The 19,350-nt window shown below is 43.1% G+C and overlaps 1 protein-coding gene across 1 annotated transcript in view; it reads right to left on the reverse strand.

Annotated features, from left to right (window-relative positions):
* TRPC5 (transient receptor potential cation channel subfamily C member 5) overlaps positions 1-19,096 on the reverse strand; it is a 190,131-nt gene extending 171,035 nt beyond the window's left edge. The window contains exon 1 of the mRNA XM_040265106.1: positions 18,719-19,096. Within this exon, the coding sequence (XP_040121040.1) occupies positions 18,719-19,096 (378 nt within the window). The remainder of the gene's footprint in view (positions 1-18,718) is intronic.
* Between the last annotated feature and the right edge of the window lie 254 nt (positions 19,097-19,350).

Genomic DNA, 19,350 nt, shown 5'->3' on the forward strand with positions numbered 1-19,350 from the left:
TGCAAGATTTAGGTTAGATGCAAGGAAAACAGTTCAGAATGGGTGACTATGGGTTGTCACAGAATTCACTCTGTGTGGCTTTCAAGACAGAAGAACTAAATTTTAATGTATTAATAGTAGAAGTGACAATTGAAAGTCAGAAGTTGGCTCTGCTGTAAAAGTCAATCCATTGAGCCTGGACAAATCACTTCCCTTTGTGAGTCTCACTGTCCCCATCTATAAATTGGGAGGAAATGGAGTAGACAATCTTTTCAGGTTTGATATTCTATGAATATCACTTATTCATGTGACAGCATGGCTGGACCTTGAGGACATTATGCTAAGTGAATAAGTCAGACAGAAAAAGTAAATACTGTGTCATGTCACTTACATGTGGAATTTGAAAAAACAAACAAACAAACAAAGCTCAACTTCCAAATACAGAGACTGTATTGGTGGATGCCAGAGGTGGGAGTAGGGGAATAAGGGGAAAAAGTGAAGAGGGTCAAAGGTACAAACTTCCAGGTATAAAATAAACAAGTCCTGGGGATGGAATGTACAACATGATTATTATATAATAGTTAATAATATTGTGTTGAATATTTGAAAGTTGTTAAGAGAGTAGTCTTAAAATTTTCATCACAAGAAAGAAAAACAATTGTATGTAATTATGTGTGGTGATGGATAAACTGGGGCTTCCCAGGCGCTTCCCTGGTGGCTCAGAGGTTAAAACGTCTGCCTCCAATGTGGGAGACCTAGGTTCGATCCCTGGGTCGGGAAGATCCCCTGGAGAAGGAAATGGCAATCCACTCCAGTATTCTTGCCTGGAGAATCCCATGGACGGAGAAGCCTAGTAGGTTACAGTCCACGGGGTCACAAAGAGTCGGACACGACTGAGCGACTTCACTACCACCACCACTAGTGGTGGTAGCACTAGTGGTAAAGAACCACCTGCCAATGCAGAAGACACAGAAGATACAGGTTTGATCCTTGGATCAGGAAGATTCCCCCAGAGGCCAGCATAGCAACCCACTCCAGAATTCTTGTTGGGAGAATCCCATGGACAGAGGAGCCTGGTGGATTCAGGCTACAGTCAATAGGGTCACAAAGATAATATTGTGTTGAATATTTGAAAGTTGATAGAGTAGATCTTAAAATTTTCATCACAAGATAGAAAAACAATCGCATATAATTATGTGTGATGATGGATGTTAACTAGACTAACTGTGGTGATCATTTCACAATGTATACAAATAGCAAATCACTGTTTTGTGTACCTGAAACTAAATCACTATTATAAATCAATCATATCTCAATTAAAAAATTACAGGGTACATGCTGTGTTTCAAAACCTGTTGTGAGGATGAAGAGGTGACACAGACAACAAACATATATGTCAGGAAGTGCTCAGTGCTATGAAGAATCTTGACACTCAGCAAGAGGTAGGGAGCAATGTGGAGGAAATATTTTTATACAGAGTGATCAAGGAAGACCTGCCTGATAAGGTAGCATTGAAGCAGGTAGCTAAAGGAAGGAAGGGAGCCAGGCATGCAGCTTTGGGTTGACCAAAAGTTCATTTGGATTTTTCCCATTTGGCCAACGCAGTGCTTGAATGAGGAACATTTCAGGCAAAGGCACTGAGGCTAGATCATTCCTGTAAAAGGTGTGTGTGGCTGGAGCAATCGAGTGAGGTGATAGTGGTAGATGAGGGGAAAGAACAGGAGCCTAGATCATACAGGGCCTTGAAGGCTTTGAAAAGGGGTTTTGGAGGGCTTTGGGCAGAGTGACATGGTCTGATTTAGGTTTTAAAAGAATGACTCTGGCTGTTCAGTTCAGTTCAGTCGCTGAGTTGTGTCTGACTCTTTGCACCCAATGGACCGCAGCACACCAGGCTTCCTTGTTCATCACCAACTCCTGGAGCCTACTCAAACTCATGTCCATTGTATTGGTGATGCCATCCAACTATCTCATCCTCTGTCATCCCCTTCTCCTCCTGCCTTCAATCTTTCCCAGCATCAGGGTCTTTTCAAGTGAGTCGGTTCTTCACATCAGGTGGCCAAAGTATTGGAGTTTCAGCTTCAGCATCAGTCCTTCCAATGAATATTCAGGACTGATTTCCTTTAGGATGGACTGGTTGGATCTCCTTGCAGTCCAAGGGACTCTCAAGAGTCTTCTACAACACCACAGTTCAAAAGCATCAATTCTTCGGCGCTCAGCTTTCTTTACAGTTCAACTCTCTAACTCATACATACTGGAAAAACCATAGCTTTGACTAGACAGACCTTTGTTGGTAAAGTAATGTCTCTGCTTTTTAACATGTTGTCTAGGTTTGTCATAGCTTTTCTTCCAAGGAGCAAGTGTCTTTTAATTTCATGACTGCAGTCACCATTTGCAGTGATTTTGGAGGCCCCCCCCCCAAAAATAAAAAGTCTTTCACTGTTTCCATTGTTTTCCCATCTATTTGCCATGAAGTGATGGGACCAGATGCCATGATCTTAGGTTTTAAAAGAGTGATTGGCTGTTAGTATACTAGATTATATGGGAGATCAGTTAGAAGGCAGCTACAATCATCTGGGTAAGAGGTAACTTTGGCTTTGACTAGGAGGGAGTGGCGGTGGTGGGAGGTGGTCATATTCTAGGGTGGTCTGGAATGATTCAAGGCTTAAAGTCTCTTCTCATGGACATCTCATGGTTTCCTCTATTCTTTGAGCCTCCTTTAAACATTATGAGTCTCTAATTGCAGTTCACCTACTTCAAACAGAGGAAAGCTTGATTTATCCTTTTTGTGAATTCTCCAAATGACTAGCCCTTCTCAAATCAAAGTGGGAAAAAATAACCTAAACAGGCAATTGATAAGAGAAGGCTTATCTTCTTTGAGCTTGTTAAGGCTATTCTATTCCAAGGCTAAATGCCATTTTATTGGGTGCTAGACAAGAAGACACTAAAAGCCTCTGCATTATCAAGAATCTTTCTGGCATATCAGTCAGGGCTGCCTGATCATCCTACTTAACCCTGGTCTTAGACTACTCTCTCAGTGTCCCAAACACATTCTCAATCTAGAGGATTATGTTAGCACAATGTCAAACAAAGTTAAGTGTTTGGAAAATATCCTATGTATCAGATCAATGTAGACAATTTGGAGAGTTTGGATTAGAAGGAGTATATATAGATAGACTTGTCACATTTCCTCCCTTTCACATGTTTCCTCCCTGCTAAGGAAATCTAGGAAAATGATTTGCCATATAATTTGATACTTGCCATCTTTTCTGAAGTAACAACTTTGCTGCCAACAAAGTCAGGGCAAAGGATGCATTTTATGGATTTTTGCCATTGTCTCGATAATAGAACTTACTCCTCTGCTAAAGACCAACCCCTCTTCCTGTTTCTGTCACCTTTTGACTTCTCTTGTACGTAAAGTATAGGCCTGTCTTTTCTGTGCCTCCAACTTGTCAAACTCTAGCTAAAACAGCCATATCGACTTTCCTTCCTTTGAACAAAGATATTTAAGCACTAAACTGGAAACTTATGAATAAAAGTGATGAGGCATAAATACCCTTTCATACAAGCTCTCTTACATCAGAGACAGACACTAAGACATTTAAAGCATCACTTAAAACCAACCTATACTTTTATGCAGAAAAGTTAAATTGAGAGTGGAAATGAGCTCTGCTCTTTGCTCCAAAGTTGCTATAAAACTCAGGGTAGATTGTTTTTTAATTAATCAAGGTGAACATTTTTGAAGAATGAATAAATTGCTAATGACCTTAACATACAAAGAGTTTAGAAAAAAACAGTAAGAAAAAGATGACTCTAGTAGAAGAATGGGCTAAAAAAAAATTAACAGTTGATTCACAGAATACAAATTTCTTATCATATGAAAGGATGTAAAACGCCACTTACATGAAAAAGAAATTCCAAAGTAAAACAGTAATGAGATAGTAGTTTTTACCTGTCAGATTGGCAAAGTTTTTTTTTAAATCTTTGATTTTTTTTGCAGTCTGTGATTTTAAGGATGTGCAAGCCAAGCACTTTCACATGATGTTGGTAGGAGGAGCAGTTTGGCAATATGTATCAAAATTAAATAATACACAAACTCCATGATTCCAAAATCTTATTACTATGAATTTACAAATATAATCACTCAAGTGTTCAAACACATAGACAGAAGGATATTCATCACAGCATTGCTTAGAAAAGTAAAAACCAAAACCTAAATACCCTTGAAACAATTTAAATGTTCATTAAGAGAAGACTGTTTAAATAAATAAGGTACATTTTTTTTTTTGGCCAGTCACATGGCTTGTAAGACCTTAGGTCCCCAACCAGGGGTTGAACCTTCACCCTCAGTAGTGAAAGAATCAAGTACTAACCACTGAACCACCCAGGGGTTCCCAATAAGGCAAATTTGTATTGAAAATGAAAGTCGCTCAGTCATGTCTGACTCTTTGTGACCTCATGGACTATAGTCCATGGAATTCTCCAGGCCAGAATACTGGAGTGGGTAGCCTTTCCCTTCTCCATGGGGATCTTCCTATCCCAAGCATTGAACCCAGGTCTCCTGCATTGCAGGAGGATTCTTTACCAGCTGAACCACCAGAGAAGTGAAAATGAAGTTGCTCAGTCATGTCCAACTCTTTGCAACCCCATGGACTGTAGCCTACCAGGTTCCTCGGTCCGTAGGACTTTTCAGGCAAGAATACTGGAGTGGGTTGCCATTTCCTTCTCCAGGAGATCTTTCCAACCTAGGAATTGAACCCAGGTCTCCTGCATTATAGGCAGATGCTTTACTATCTGAGCCACCAGGGAAGCCTGTATAATATAATGTTGTCATTAAAAGAATACAATAAAGATAAATATACTCATATGAAAAGATGTCACAATGTATTGTTAAGGAAAAAGAAACCAATTGCACAACATTTGTGAAGAGAAGTCTGTGTGTGTTTGTGTATATTTGTTTCTGCTTAATATGCAGATACCTAGGAGGACACAGCTTTATCATTCATGGTGGACTTGTGAGAATGGGAAATGGGATGTTTTCTTTCACATGCTTTTATACTGTTCTAATCAAATCACTGCAGATGGTGATTGCAGCCATGAAATTAAAAGACGTTTACTCCTTGGAAGGAAAGTTATGACCAACCTAGACAGCATATTGAAAAGCAGAGACATTACTTTGTCAACAAAGGTCCGTCTAGTCAAAGCTATGGTTTTTCCAGTGGTCATGTATGGATGTGAGAGTTGGACTATAAAGAAAGCTGAGCACTGAAGAATTGATGCTTTTGAACTATGGTGCTGGAGAAGACTCTTGAGAGTCCCTTGGACTGTAAGGAGATCCAACCAGTCCATCCTAAAGGAGATCAGTCCTGGATGATCATTGAAGGACTGATGTTAAAGCTGAAACTCCAATACTTTGGCCACCTGATGTGAAGAGCTGACTCATTTGAAAAGACCCTGATGCTGGGAAAGATTGAAGGCAGGAGGAGAAGGGGACGACAGAGGATGAGATGGTTGGATGCCATCACTGACTCAATGGACATGGGTTTGGGTGAACTCTGGGAGTTGGTGATGGACAGGGAGGCCTGGCATGCTGCAGTTCATGGGGTTGCAAAGAGTCGGATATGACTGAGCGACTGAACTGAACTGAATTCTTACATTATTACTTTTATAGAAAAAAACTCCAAAATAAACAAATAGATGTGGAGAAGGGTGCTGATGATCCTGGATCTTGGTACTAGAATAATTTGTTACCTCAGAGAGTTAAGAAAGAAAGGAGCAGAGAAAGTAAAGATGAGAACTATTCATTTTGGTTGGGTAGACAATGCCCAAACTGTCTTAAACACCAGCTGTCTCAGCGGAGTTAGAAGCCTTCCCCGTGCAGGCCCACTGAAAGGAAGGGAGACAACAATCTGCTTATTTGATGACAACAGGATGGATTGGAAGATCAGGAGAGGTCATTTTTAGCCCCCAAATTCTATCCACTATTCCATTAAGGAAAATGGAGCTAACGGAGTGATAAACATCAAATCACTCCAGGTTGTCCTTGAGGATCAGAAGGGGACTTAGAAATTACACTCTCCAGCTTCAGAGGTATTTGTTATGGGTCATAACATATTTTTCTTTTCTTTTTTCTTTCTTTTCTTGGGGAACAGGTGAAAGTGGGACCAACTTCTTCTCCCTCTCTGATCTGACTTTTTTTGGAAGGTTCTGGCTCACAGCCCTCCTTTACTAATGGACAGGTAATAGTAATTCACTCGATAGCGAGGGGAACCAGGAAAATTTCCCTCATCCAAGCTCCTGGTAATCATGTGCTGATTACCTTCTGTCTACCAAGGACTTCAGAGGGCTGACATACTTCTTAGAATAGAGACCAACTGCTAGATTGGGGTCACTTAAATCTGCCAGAAGTCACGAAGTGTGCATTTATTGCTAGGTCCCTGAATCTGGGATGAATCACCTGGATCACTGAGGTGACTCTTCTTCTGACTCCAGAGGCCTTCTGCTGATACAGAAAATCATTTTCCTCATCCCGTTTTGTCTGGTGGCTTCACTATCCTTCGAAGCGTAGGGTTCAATTTATCAGTGACAATTTGGCATGGTGTGAGGGGGTCATTAACCAGCCCTCTTTTCTTAAGCTATCAACCCTGTGCCTGTATTTTGAACTTTATTCTACAGAAAATAAAGAGCAAGTGTGGTCATTTGAGTGAAGTGATCAGATACCTCTATTCCCACTTCTCTTTCACAGCATGACGTTGCATTGGCCAAAAAGTTCGTTCAGGTTTCCCGTCACATCTTTCAGAAAAACCTGAAATAACTTTTTGGCCAACCCAGTACTTTGACTCATTGTTTCTATGTTTGCCTCCTCACTTCAACTGAGTTATTCAAAGGGACTTCATACCAACTGTGTGTGGATGCCTGAAGGAGAAAATGAAGATGAAGACATTTGCATGTTTCAAATCTAGATAATTTAATGGATAAATGGAAGGGCAAAGGTTCCATCACCTAAGAAAGGATTCACTGAATGAGGAAGAGGATTTGGAGGGCAAAATGAAGCTGGTCAAGGATTAAGAACACAGGCTCTGCCGCCAGACTGCCTAGGTTTGAATCTAGGTTTGCACTTACTAGCTGTATGAACTTGGGAAAATCATTTAACCTCTTTATGCCTTGATATCCCCATTTGTAAGAATGGATAATAGTATTATCCTGTACCACAGGATGGTTGTATCGAATAAGTTAATGGAGGTTATGTACTTAGATTCATGCCTGGCACATAGTAAGTGCTAAATTAGTATTTTTACTTATATTATTTGACATAGGGGATTTAAATGTTTGTGGTACATTTAAAATGTATTCTGAAATTTGGAAAATAAATTACAGGTCTCCTAATAGATAATGGGCTAGAAAGGGAAAAGTCACAGAACTGTAGACAGCATCAATATCAAAGGGATAAAAAATAAAGATTTGTAAAAGAGACTGAATGACAGTGGTCAGAGAGGGAGGGGGAATCAGGTAGGCATGCTATCCTGGAAACCGAGAGAGTTGTCAAGCTAAGAGATTAAAGTGGGACACAGATATTGGACCTGTGAGTACAGAGAGGGGGTGGAAGAGAGGAGGGAGAGAGTGCCATTTTGGGAAGAAGATGAAAGAAGAGAGCCAAAGATCAGTATGTCCAGCTCCTCACAAATATTTGTTGAGGGGCATCCCTGTCCAAAAGGCCCCTGGGTGGCCATAGGCTCATTCTCCTTGACTACAACTAGGATCAGAGGATAAAGAAGGAGGGTAGAAGAGAAGAGGGACACAAGAACTCCTGTGTCTGACAAGACTGAAGACCCACCTGGCCAAGTGTCCTAACTCTGAGTGAGGTATCTGGGGCCTTCCCCCATGAGGTTAATCTCATGAGGGTAACGAGAGACCCAGGCATGGCTTTCATCACCAGCTCTTCACTCCAGAACCCATTGTGAACTGGCCAACATCATTCCCACTACCCACATGATTGCTCATTCACTTCTTTCTGACAAGTATCCCATCCCCTTCTTTCTTCCTTTCCAGCTTAAAGCCTCTTTCTTTTCTGAAGTGCTCCCCCCCGGAAGCCTCTCTGTCTACTTGTAACCAGACTGGCCTTCTGTATCATCCACATCACACATTTTAGATCATGTAACACATGTTTCCGTGCCCCGTTCTATTTCTGTGCCACGTTTGCTGTTAGCATATGGAAAGGAATCAGTACAAGGCAATGTTTGGTGCTCTGGGATAGGACAGCTGGGACGAGAGTGCTGAGTTTTCACACTTGAACTGAGTTTGCGACAAGAACCGTAAGTTGGAAAAAATGAGTCACAGTGAGGAACCTGGGGTGAAAAGGAGACAGAAGATGACTGTCCTCTAGATAACTATGCATGTGATGTGAAGGAGGAGGTGGGGGATAATATTATACGCGTGTGAGACACAGCCCAGGGACAGAGGAGGACAGGAAAGTCCCTAATTAGACGTGTGTGTGTGGGCCACATACAACCATGAGCTTGAGGCTACACAACGAAGCCCTGAGTTGGTGGGAACCCTGAAAGGGATGGGACAGGGGGTGTTAGTCGTGGCTAAAAAAACCTCATGTGTTTTTATTTAGTGACTTGCTATTGAGATACTTTCAGAGTTTTTCCTTGTGAAGTATTATGCAGCTAGCTCCCTTGGCTTACTTGGGACCAAGTTTAATTACACTTTTCTTTCTGAAAGGCAAACATCACTAGCTTAAGTCTTTTGTGTCCCTTGGAACACAGGAGGCCAGGCCCACTGGGAGGGGTGGATGGGTTGGACAGCCTGTGCATATCTTTTCTCCCCATGAGACTATCCATTTCTTGAGGGCACTCACTGTGTCTTTCAGTTTTATCGTGAGGCATATGATTAGTACCCAGACATACTTAGAAACTTGAATCAAATGAAAGAGAATGAATCACTCGCTGGAATTCTGTCATGAATGAGTTGTTTTAGATAGACACTACGTGTACTGTTTTGGTGATTTTCAACTTTGTTGTAAATGTTACTGCTTCTGATGATTCCTTGGTGGTAGCATAGGGGAGTAGAAACAGTGGCTTGGGAGACAGGAAGCTCTTGTGCCAGTTTTGGCTCAGCTGAGGGACCCTGGGCACATCACTTTAGACCAAATGACCTCTAAACTCTATGATTCTGCTCTGTGAGTGAAGTAGACTATGTCTACAGAAAGTCAGCACAGATATGGGAGAGGAGAGAATTCACTTCATCAGTTTGGTTAATGTGCTGCCATGCGGTCATTCTGACATTTTCTTCCAATGAAGTGGCTGATTTATTTTCTTGACTTGATTGACACAACCCAGGTTTCTGGCCTAGCTCTTTGACCCTGGAATGAGACTCATAAAATTAAAGCTGTAACTCAGATTATTATAGTGATAAATACCTACTGTTATATTGGGCAATTCAGGTACCAAAGGGTTAATAATATTTTGTATTAATTCTAATGATATGAGTATCATTATTGAATTCTATGTGCCACAAAGTGTATCAGATGTTAACAGATAATTCTCATTTAAATCTTGCAACAACTGATGAGGTAGGTCATATCAACCTCATTACATAGATAAGAAAACATGCTCAATTAGGACAAACAACTTTCCTAAGGTCTTGCAGTCTGAACTCTTAGCCACTGTGTGCTAGTATGTGCTTTATATATATTTAAAAATGAATAAATGAGGCACTTCCCTGGTGATCCAGTGGCCGAGACTCTACGCTCCAAATGCAAGGGCTTGGGTAAGATCCCTAGTCAGGGAGCTAGATCACACATGCCGCAGCTAGGAGTTCGCATGCCACAACTAAAGATGCTGTACGCCGCACCTCAGACATGGAGCAGCAAAATAAACAAATATTAAAAATGAGTAAATGACATTCGGCAGTAGAAAATATCAGCATAGTTTCAACTAGTAGGAACAGGAATAGCACAACTGCCCCTATATTGAGTATTCACTATGTCAAACATTGTTCTAGGTAATATACATGAATTATTTCATTTAGTTTTCACTAGAACTCTGAAGTAGGCTCCATCATCGTTCCCATTTACAGATGAAGAAACTGAGATTTGGTGAGATTAAGTGACTTATCCAAGGAAGCACACCTACTAAAACAACTAAGATTCCAAAGCTTCTGATCCTTCGACCACTCCAAGCTGCCTGTAAATAGCACGGTGACTTTTGCCATTCTCTCCTTTCTTCTCTCATATCGAGTGTTTGAGATTTATAGGTCAGAAACTGTAGGACCCCTCTCTATGTATCAGTCACCTTTTCCCAGGCCCTCAGTGTCCCTTCTATGCTCTGCGATCTCTCTGTGGGACCAAGGGTCAGATAGGGGAAGGGAGAAGCAAGTGCTTTGTTGCTGATTTTCTACAATCTAAACATAAACAACTTATCATGTTGTTGAGACTTAATCTCGCTAACTCATCTTTGAGACCCATTTTAATTTGAAGCTATCTGCCACAGACAAATGAGTAATTATGGCAGAGCCCAGAGGGGTGGGCCATGGGGAAAAGGTTGGCTTGGCCTCTTTCCACCTGCCTGCATTGACGCAGGTGACCAAGAAAGAAAATGACTTGGGTGGGCTGTTGAGGCAGAGGACAGCAGCTCTACCTCCCTGTTGCTCAAACCCATAGACTCCAGTGAATGAGAAGTGATGACTGTGAGGTCATGGCAGCAGAAGGGAGACGACTGTCATCAAGGCCAGGGAGAAGGAGGTAATCTGTGAGCTGGGCCAGCTCGCTCACCAGCCTCTGCCTTTCACTGTAGTACTGGCAGTGCCTAGTGGTGAATGCCACTTGCCAGCTGGTCTCTCCACACAGCATAACAGGCTAAGTCAAACTGATGGAGTGAAGCCGGAAATTATAGTCACTGAACTCTATCTAGCATGAAATTTTGTTTCAAAAAACTTTATATCTTTATCTTATTTCTTCCTCACAACAGGCCTCTATATTAAGTAGGCATGGATATTGTTAGCTTCATTTTATAGATGAGGAAATTGAGCTATAGGATGATTCAATAACTGGACACTTGGAAAAGACCTTAGGACTTGCCCAAGGTCAGTCAGTCTGTTAGCTATAAGCTGGCTAACGTCTCAACCTCAGGAATAGAATCTGTCATTCTGTCTTCTAGAGCAGTGGTTTTCTAGTTATGCTTGCTCTTCAGGGACTGAAAATGTTTGGAAACCACTTGTCTAGACTAGTATTTCTCACTGAAAGTGTAGTGGGTTGGATTGTATCCCCCTCAAAAGATATGTTCAAGTCTTAATACCTGGCACCTATGAATGTGACCTTCTATGGAAAAAAAGGTCTTTGCAGATGTAATCAAGTTACAGTGAGGTAGTTTGGGATTATGGTGGGCCCTTAATCAAATGACTGGTGTCTCTATCAAGGAGAGAGGAGAGGGTTTGGACACAGACACACAGAAGAAGGACACCGAGGAGAACTGCATGTAATGATGGAGGCAGAGATTGGAGTGATGCAGCTACAAACCAAGGCATGGGACAGATTCTTTCTTAGAGCCTCCAGAAGAAACCAAGTCTGCCAACACCTGCATTTCGGACTTCCAGGCTCTTGAACTGTGAGAGAATACTTTTACTTTAAGCCACCCAGTTTGTAGTAATTAGTTATGACAGCGGTAGGGAACAAATCCAGAGAGGCACATAGACCTCTTTCCTGGATATGGGTGGGAGTGGGCTTATTAAAATGCTGGTTCCATTTGTATCATTTCTTACAAAACAGAAAGAAACTCACAGACTTAGATAATGAACTTATGGTTGCTGGGGGTGGGGGAAGGATCGAGAAAAGGGATGGTTAGGGAGTTTGGGATGAACATGTACACGCTGCTATGTTTAAAATGGATAACCAACCAGGACCTACTGTATAGCACAGGGAACTCTGCTCAATGTTATGTGGCAGCCTGGATGGGAGGGAAGTTTGGGGGAGAAAGGATACATGTATATGTATGGCCAAGTCCCTTTGCTGTTCACCTGAAACTATCACAACATTGTTTGCTAATCAACTATACCCCAATACAAACTAAAAATTATAAAAATGCTGATTCCAGGCCCAAACCCCCAAGATTCTGATTCTGTAGTTATGCAACAGGGTTTGCTGCTGCTGCCAAATCACTTCAGTCGTGTCCGACTCTGTGCAACCCCATAGACAGCAGCCCACTAGGCTCCCCCGTCCCTGAGATTCTCCAGGCAAGAACACTGGAGTGGGTTGCCATTTCCTTCTCCAGTGCATGAAAGGGAAAAGGGAAGGGGAAGTCGCTCAGTCGTGTCCGACTCTTCGCTACCCTATGGACTGCAGCCTACCAGGCTCCTCCACCCATGGGATTTCCCAGGCAAGAGTACTGGAGTGGGGTGCCATTGCCTTCTTCGATGCAACAGGGTTTAGGCGTCTTCATTTTGACAAGTTTTCCATAAGCACAAAGCTTGATCTTCGAGCCAGTTTTAACTATAGGCGGATTCAAGGCTCCTCTTGGGACTGGAACTGGATTTGCTTCCCCTGCTGATGATGCTGCCTTGTCAGTTCCAAGATTCAGTGGGTAAAGGGAGCAGGTTTGATGGACAAGAAATAGGTTGTATTAAACCTTCTGTATAAACATTTTTGAGAGACTGCAGAGAATAATGAGAATTATTTCAGAGTGTTCACCCCCAAGGAATTCCAAGTCCCCCAGGTGGCCAACATCTATCTCTAAGGGAATAGGCTGTAGTGGTTAGGGAGTGGACGCTACCAAGAGGGTTGGTTTTCTAGAGTAGCAAGAAGACCACAGAATAACACACACACACACACACACACACACACACACAGACACACACACACACATAGAGTCTTCTACTTATTGTCTGCTTCAGGTAATTCTATCTGATAGAGCATTACCATTTTAACTTTAAGATTTGGTCCCTATTAAAGATGCAGGTCGGAGAAGGCAATGGCACCCCACTCCAGTACTTTTGCCTGGAAAATCCCAGGGATGGAGGAGCCTGGTAGGCTGTAGTCCATGGGGTCACTGAGTCAGACAAGACTGAGCAACTTCCCTTTCACTTTTCACTTGCATGCACTGGAGAAGGAAATGGCAACCCACTCCAGTGTTCTTGCCTGGAGAATCTCAGGGACGGGGGAGCCTGGTGGGCTGCCGTTTATGGGGCCGCGCAGAGTTGGACACGACTGAAGCGACTTAGCAGCAGTAGCAGCAGCAAAGATGCAGGTGTCCATGTGAGTGCCAATACTTGAAGCCAGTATCAGCCATTTATGCCCAGCCTCTGGTCTTCATTTGAGAGCAGTTTTTAATAGGCTAGAAGAGGAAGAAGAGCATGATGGTCTGGGGCCAGGGTCGAGCAAAGGGTGTCTGGTTGCCAGCCTGAAGGCAAACTTCTTTGTCAGTAAATCCATAGAGGGCACTAGTTTATCCAGTCAAGACTGAGGGAGCTCAGCTGTTCCCAGTCCTTTAGTGAGCTAGGGGAGGGCCTCTGTGAAAAGGGTCAGGTGTTTGGATTCTGTGTATAGGAGAAGTGCCTTCCTGAGAGTCACCTGCCCAGCTGGACCTGAGGCCCTTTAGGAGTCCTGTGTTTGCTCACATGCCTGACTGCTCCCAGGTAAACAAATCTTGTTTTTATCTCCCAGAAAGGCAGAGCTCCAGCACTGTGACAGCCTGTTGTTATAGTTACTGATATATGACTTATCACAGCAATTGTCAGAGCAATGGCAGAAAATGCAATTTAGCACCAACTGCTCGTAGGGATTGAGTGAGAAGAGAAAGGGAAGAGAAAGCTGCTCAAGAGACCTGAGGAGGGAGCTGATGGCTTCGTGGATTTATATATATGGTATGATATTCGAGTGTGGACAAAGAAGGTCTTATAGTGAGTCTGGAAGAACCTTGGTGAAAAACAGCCTGTCCCAAATAGCTTCACCCAGGTTTCATAACCCTGACATTCCACCAGCAGTGCTTCATTCCTGTGAGTTAAGCACTGCTTTTATGAAGGGGAAGATCATGCCTTAAATTATATTGGGTTGGCCCAAAAGTTTGTTTGTTCAACAAATACATTGTTCAATACATTTCTTGAAAAGGAAAATATGTCTTTTATTTTAACTTAAAACTAATGAACTTTTTGGCCAACCCAGTACTTTAGAATGAGTTTGCCAGGTGCCTTTCTTCCTCAGGGTTTCTAGAGCAATGGGGACAGATGGGAAAAGGGAAAGTGGAAGTGTTAATCTCTCAGTCATGTCTGACTCTCTGTGACCCTATGGACTGTAGCCCACCAGGCTCCTCTGTCTATAGAAAACTTCAGGCAAGAATACTGGAGTGGGCTGCCATTCCCTTCTCCAGGGGATCTTCTCAATCCAAGGATCGAACCCAGGTCTCCTGCACTGGCAGGTGGATTCTTTACTATCTGAGCCACCAGGATGAGGGGGAGCCCATCAAGTTAGGATTTGGCCTACTTTCCAAACTCAGGAATAGGGCTGCTATTGGTAGTGTCCTCTTTGGAAACTCTTCTGTGCTCTGCACTCTTGCAAAACAGTTATGATGCTAAATGGGATTGAATATGAAAGTCCAGGATGTCTTGTTCAAGCAGCTAGCTATGTGCTTTTCCAAGAGATACACATAAGCCCTTCTTGCTCATCAATAAGTATTTATCTGTCACCCATTATATACTAGGCACTGGGTCAGGGGCAGATGGCAGATACATGAAAACAGTGGGGCATAATTAGATTATGCCTCCCATTTAAGAAACCATCTAATTACGAAGTCTAGTAAGGCTAGCTTCTTTCCACAAGTAAGGCTGACCTTACATATTTAATATGTGCTTGGTGTCATAGTACATGTGCTTGAAGTAAGGCTGACTATACATATGTACTATGTGCTTGGTGTCAAGTGAAGGGTAGAGTCAATGGCTACATCATTTCAGAGGTGGGCAAGATCATCATGGAGGGGAGTAGCTGAGTAAGCCTTAGTTCAGATTAGCACATTAAATCACCCAGACACTTAGCAGGGCTCTAGAGAAAAGGGGCCCAGAACAAATCAGTTGTGATGGGGATGGTGATGTGGACTGGGAGTGGTCTTTGCTGTATATCCAAACCCTATAGACCTGTCCTTTCCAGAGAGGTCATTCATCCTCCAGTGATGTGTGTGTGTGTGTTTGTGTGTATTAGTCACTCAGTCGTGTCCGACTCTTTGTGACCCCATGGACTCCTCTGTCCATAGGATTCTCAAGGAAAGAATACTGGAGTGGATGGCCATTTCCTTCTCCTCCTCCACTGATGTACCCTGCCTCAAAACTCCTGTGCCGGGAGTCCTCAGACTTAACTCAGACAGCCAGGGGAGCGGTATAGCCTAGTGCTTGAGGGTGGGTTTAGGGGCCAGACAACCTGGGTTTGAATGCTGGCTCTGACATTTATACCATCCTGTGGCTCAATTTGTCTCATCAGTATCATGGGGACAATCAGAATAGAGCCTGTTTCCCGGAGTAGCTGGGAGGATTAAATGGTGTGAGATGCTTAGCACAGTGCAGTTGCATGCGATTCATTCATAAAATAAATATTTATTGAGTGCCTTTGATATTGCAGGTACTCTCCCAGTGCTGGGATATAGTAGTGGAGAAGAGAGATAAGGCCCCTTCTCTCTTGGCACTGTATTAAGTGTTTATTCAGGCCCTTTACCCAAGGAACTTTTAATCTAGTATCTTGTTTTCTGCTCTGTCAATTCCAATTCCTGGTCTGTGAGTTATCAGTTAGCTTATTTTCATCCTTTTTGTTTAACTAGGCAAGTATTAAAACTATGAATTCCCTTTAGACTCAGCCTTGGTCATGTCCCATAAGATTTGATGTTGAGTGTTTTCATTACCAGTATTTTTTAAGCACTTTGCAAGTTGGGTTTTGGTTTGTGCTGTTTGTACTTTTTAGTGTATTGTGGTATTCCCTGTTGATGACTGTGTATTTTCTTTGTTCCTACTACATGCCTCTATGTACATATGTGCTCAATCATGTCCAGCTCTTTGCAACCCCATGGATTGCAGCCCACCAGGCTCCTCTGTCCGTGGGATTATTCAGGCAGGAATACTGGAGTGGGTTGCCATTTCCTCCTCCAGGGAGATCTTCCTGACCCAGGGATTGAACCCCAGTCTTCTGCATTGTCAGATGGCTTCTTTACTACTGTGCCACCTGGGAAGCCCATTACATACCCCTACTATGCTCTGAAAGGAGAGAGACAGTGGAAACCTTCCTGACTTGTGGCGTTTAGAAGGGCCTAGAGGGAAACAAGACTAGAAAAATCATTAATGAAGGGTACTGAGTGCTAGGCTTTATGGGTTGGCTTCTCTTCTAGTGAAGAGCCTTTGGAGTCACTGAAAGGATGAAAAGGAATGAGAGGATTGTTATGTTATTTGGGGAAGAATAAGCCATGTCATTGCTGAGGACAGTTTGAGAGAAAGAAAGAGAGTCCAGATAGGAGTGCAGATAGAAGCTTTCATGCTTGTCTAGTATCAGTTCAGTTCAGTTCAGTTCAGTCTCTCAGTTGTGTCCGACTCTTTGCGACCCCGTGAATCGCAGCACGCCAGGCCTTGCAGTCCAAGGGACTCTCAAGAGTCTTCTCCAACACCACAGTTCAAAAGCATCAATTCTTCAGCACTCAGCCTTCTTCACAGTCCAACTCTCACATCCACACATGACCACTGGAAAAACCATAGCCTTGACTAGACAGACCTTTGTTGGCAAAGTAATGTCTCTACTTTTTTAATATGCTATTTAGGTTGGTCATAACTTTCCTTCCAAGGAGTAAGTGTCTTTTAATTTCAGGGCTGCAATCACCATCTGCAGTGATTTTGGAGCCCAAAAAAATAATGTCTGACACTGTTTCCACTGTTTCCCCATCTATTTCCCATGAAGTGATGGGACCAAATGCCATGATCTTCGTTTTCTGAATGTTGAGCTTTAAGCCAACTTTTTCACTCTCCTCTTTCACTTTCATCAAGAGGCTTTTTAGTTCCTCTTCACTTTCTGCCATAAGGGTGGTGTCATCTGCATATCTGAGATTATTGATATTTCTCCCGGCAATCTTGATTCCAGCTTGTGCTTCTTCCAGCCCAGCATTTCTCATGATGTGCCCTGCATAGAAGTTAAATAAGCAGGGTGACAGTATACAGCCTTGATGTACTCCTTTTCCTATTTGGAATCAGTCTGTTGTTCCATGTCCAGTTCTAACTGTTACTTCCTGACCTGCATATAGGTTTCTCAAGAGGCAGGTTAGGTGGTCTGGTATTCCCATCTCTTGAAGAATTTTCCACAGTTTATTGTGATCCACACAGTCAAAGGCTTTAGCATAGTCAATAAAGGAGAAATAGATGTTTTCCTGGAACTCTCTTGCTTTTTCCATGATCCAGCAGATGTTGGCAATTTGATCTCTGGTTCCTCTGCCTTTTCTAAAACCAGCTTGAACATCTGGAAGTTCACGGTTTACATATTGCTGAAGCCTGGCTTGGAGAATTTTGAGCATTACTTTACTAGCGTGTGAGATGAGTGCAATTGTGCGGTAGTTTGAGCATTCTTTGTTGTTCCCTTTCTTTGGATTGGATAGTCTAGTATAGGGATTCTCAAACATGAACAGCATCACCGTCACCTGGAGGACTTTCTGGGCCCCATCCCCAGAATGTCTGATCCAGTCTGATCCAGATCCAGTCTGATCTGGAGGCTTTCACATTTGCCTTTTCTAACAAGTTCCCCTGGTGATGCGAATGCTGATGGTCCAGGAAGCACACTTGCGAAATTACTCATCTAGGAGAGAGATGATGAGAACCTGAGGCAGAGTGGTGGGAGATGGGTTAGAGAGGAAAAAAAGCACATAAAAGATATTTGGAAGGAAGAACTCAACAGGGCTTGGGAATTGAACATGAAGACAAGGGAGAGGAAGGACTCAAAGGTAACTCCAAAGTATTAAACTTTGGTTCCTCGGAAGATAGGAGAATTGCAGAGGCAAAACTCCAAACATCTAGGGGTGGAATGTAGTCACATGAGTGAAACTGAGAGATATGTGTAAGTTCCTGGATCCATCTGCATCTGTGCCACAGCACTCAAGTTTAAAAGCCTCCTGTCCTTCAGGAAAGAGCAGGTGAGGAGAAAACTCAGGTCTGTGTTTCATCTCTCCTTCTCTCAAATGTAACCTTTTAGTAGAGGAAGGAAATGAAGATATCAGGAGGTAGGGAGCATAGAAAGAGTTAGAATATTCTGGAAACAGAGAGCACAATTTTAGGTTGTGTGGATGCTCAGTTGCTTAGTCGTGTCCTACTCTTTGTGACCCCAAGGACTGTAGCCCACCAGGCTCCTCTGTCCATGGGATTTCCCAGGCCTGAATACTGGAGTGGGTTGCCATTTCCTCCTCCAGGGGATCTTCCCTACCCAGGGATCGAACCCATATATCTTGCATCTCCTGCACTGGCAGGCAGATTCTTTACCACTATTCCACCTGGGAAGCCTGAGTATTGAATATATGTCAGCAAATACTAATAAGGATAAAGCAAATGAGTAAAACTCAGTATGGGCAATGCAGGGTAGCTCTACGATCCCACGTGAGACCACTGGCGCTATTTTGGCTAGTAAAGTGTTGCCATTATAGGGCTTCTCAACTCCAGCCTTCCTAACCTTCCTTAGTTTCATGGCTTCTGACCCTGTGATGCTCTGTTGTCCCTGGTTATTTCCCAGGCTATAGGGAATTCTTACCTGCTTCTCTCCACTGGGCCGCCTGTAGCTGAGCAGAAGCTCCACAGCACCCACCACTTCCTTGCGGATGGCGTAGAGCAGTGCATCGCCGACGTACACGCTGTGGTTCAGCAGGAGCTCCATGATCTCCAAGTTCTCATTCTCAATGGCAATGAGCAGGGCGCTCCGGCCCAGTGGGTCCATGCAGTTGATGTTGACATTGTAGTAGATCTCGGCCTCCTGGAGGGCCTGCTTCACAGTGGCATAGTCTCCCTTCTCCACAGCATTGAGGAAGGCCTTCTCCTCAGCAGAGAGCTCTGTCTCTGCCCTCACAATCTGCAGGGGGATGCGGTCTCTGTACGGTGAGTAGTTGACCTTTTTGTAGTACAGTTGGGCCATGGTTCATAGCAATTTTGAAACCTAAATGAGGAGATAGAGGGAGATCAAAGATGTTGTTAGATACCTGCAGCTCTCAAGTGGTCAGTTATGGAGGCAGCCTTGCTAGGGACTTGAAAAATCCTTAGCTGTTTTAAAGCTACAATCTTTCTCCTCTTGCAAAGGAGTATATAGAAGAAAGACTCCCAGGCTTTTGGGTCAGAAAGACCTGGGTTCAATCTCTAGCTTTACCAGGTCTGTGACCTTAAAGAAGTTAC

The sequence above is a fragment of the Oryx dammah genome, unplaced genomic scaffold, assembly GCF_014754425.2.
Source record: "Oryx dammah isolate SB20612 unplaced genomic scaffold, SCBI_Odam_1.1 HiC_scaffold_23, whole genome shotgun sequence".
In the NCBI taxonomy this organism is placed as follows: domain Eukaryota; kingdom Metazoa; phylum Chordata; class Mammalia; order Artiodactyla; family Bovidae; genus Oryx; species Oryx dammah.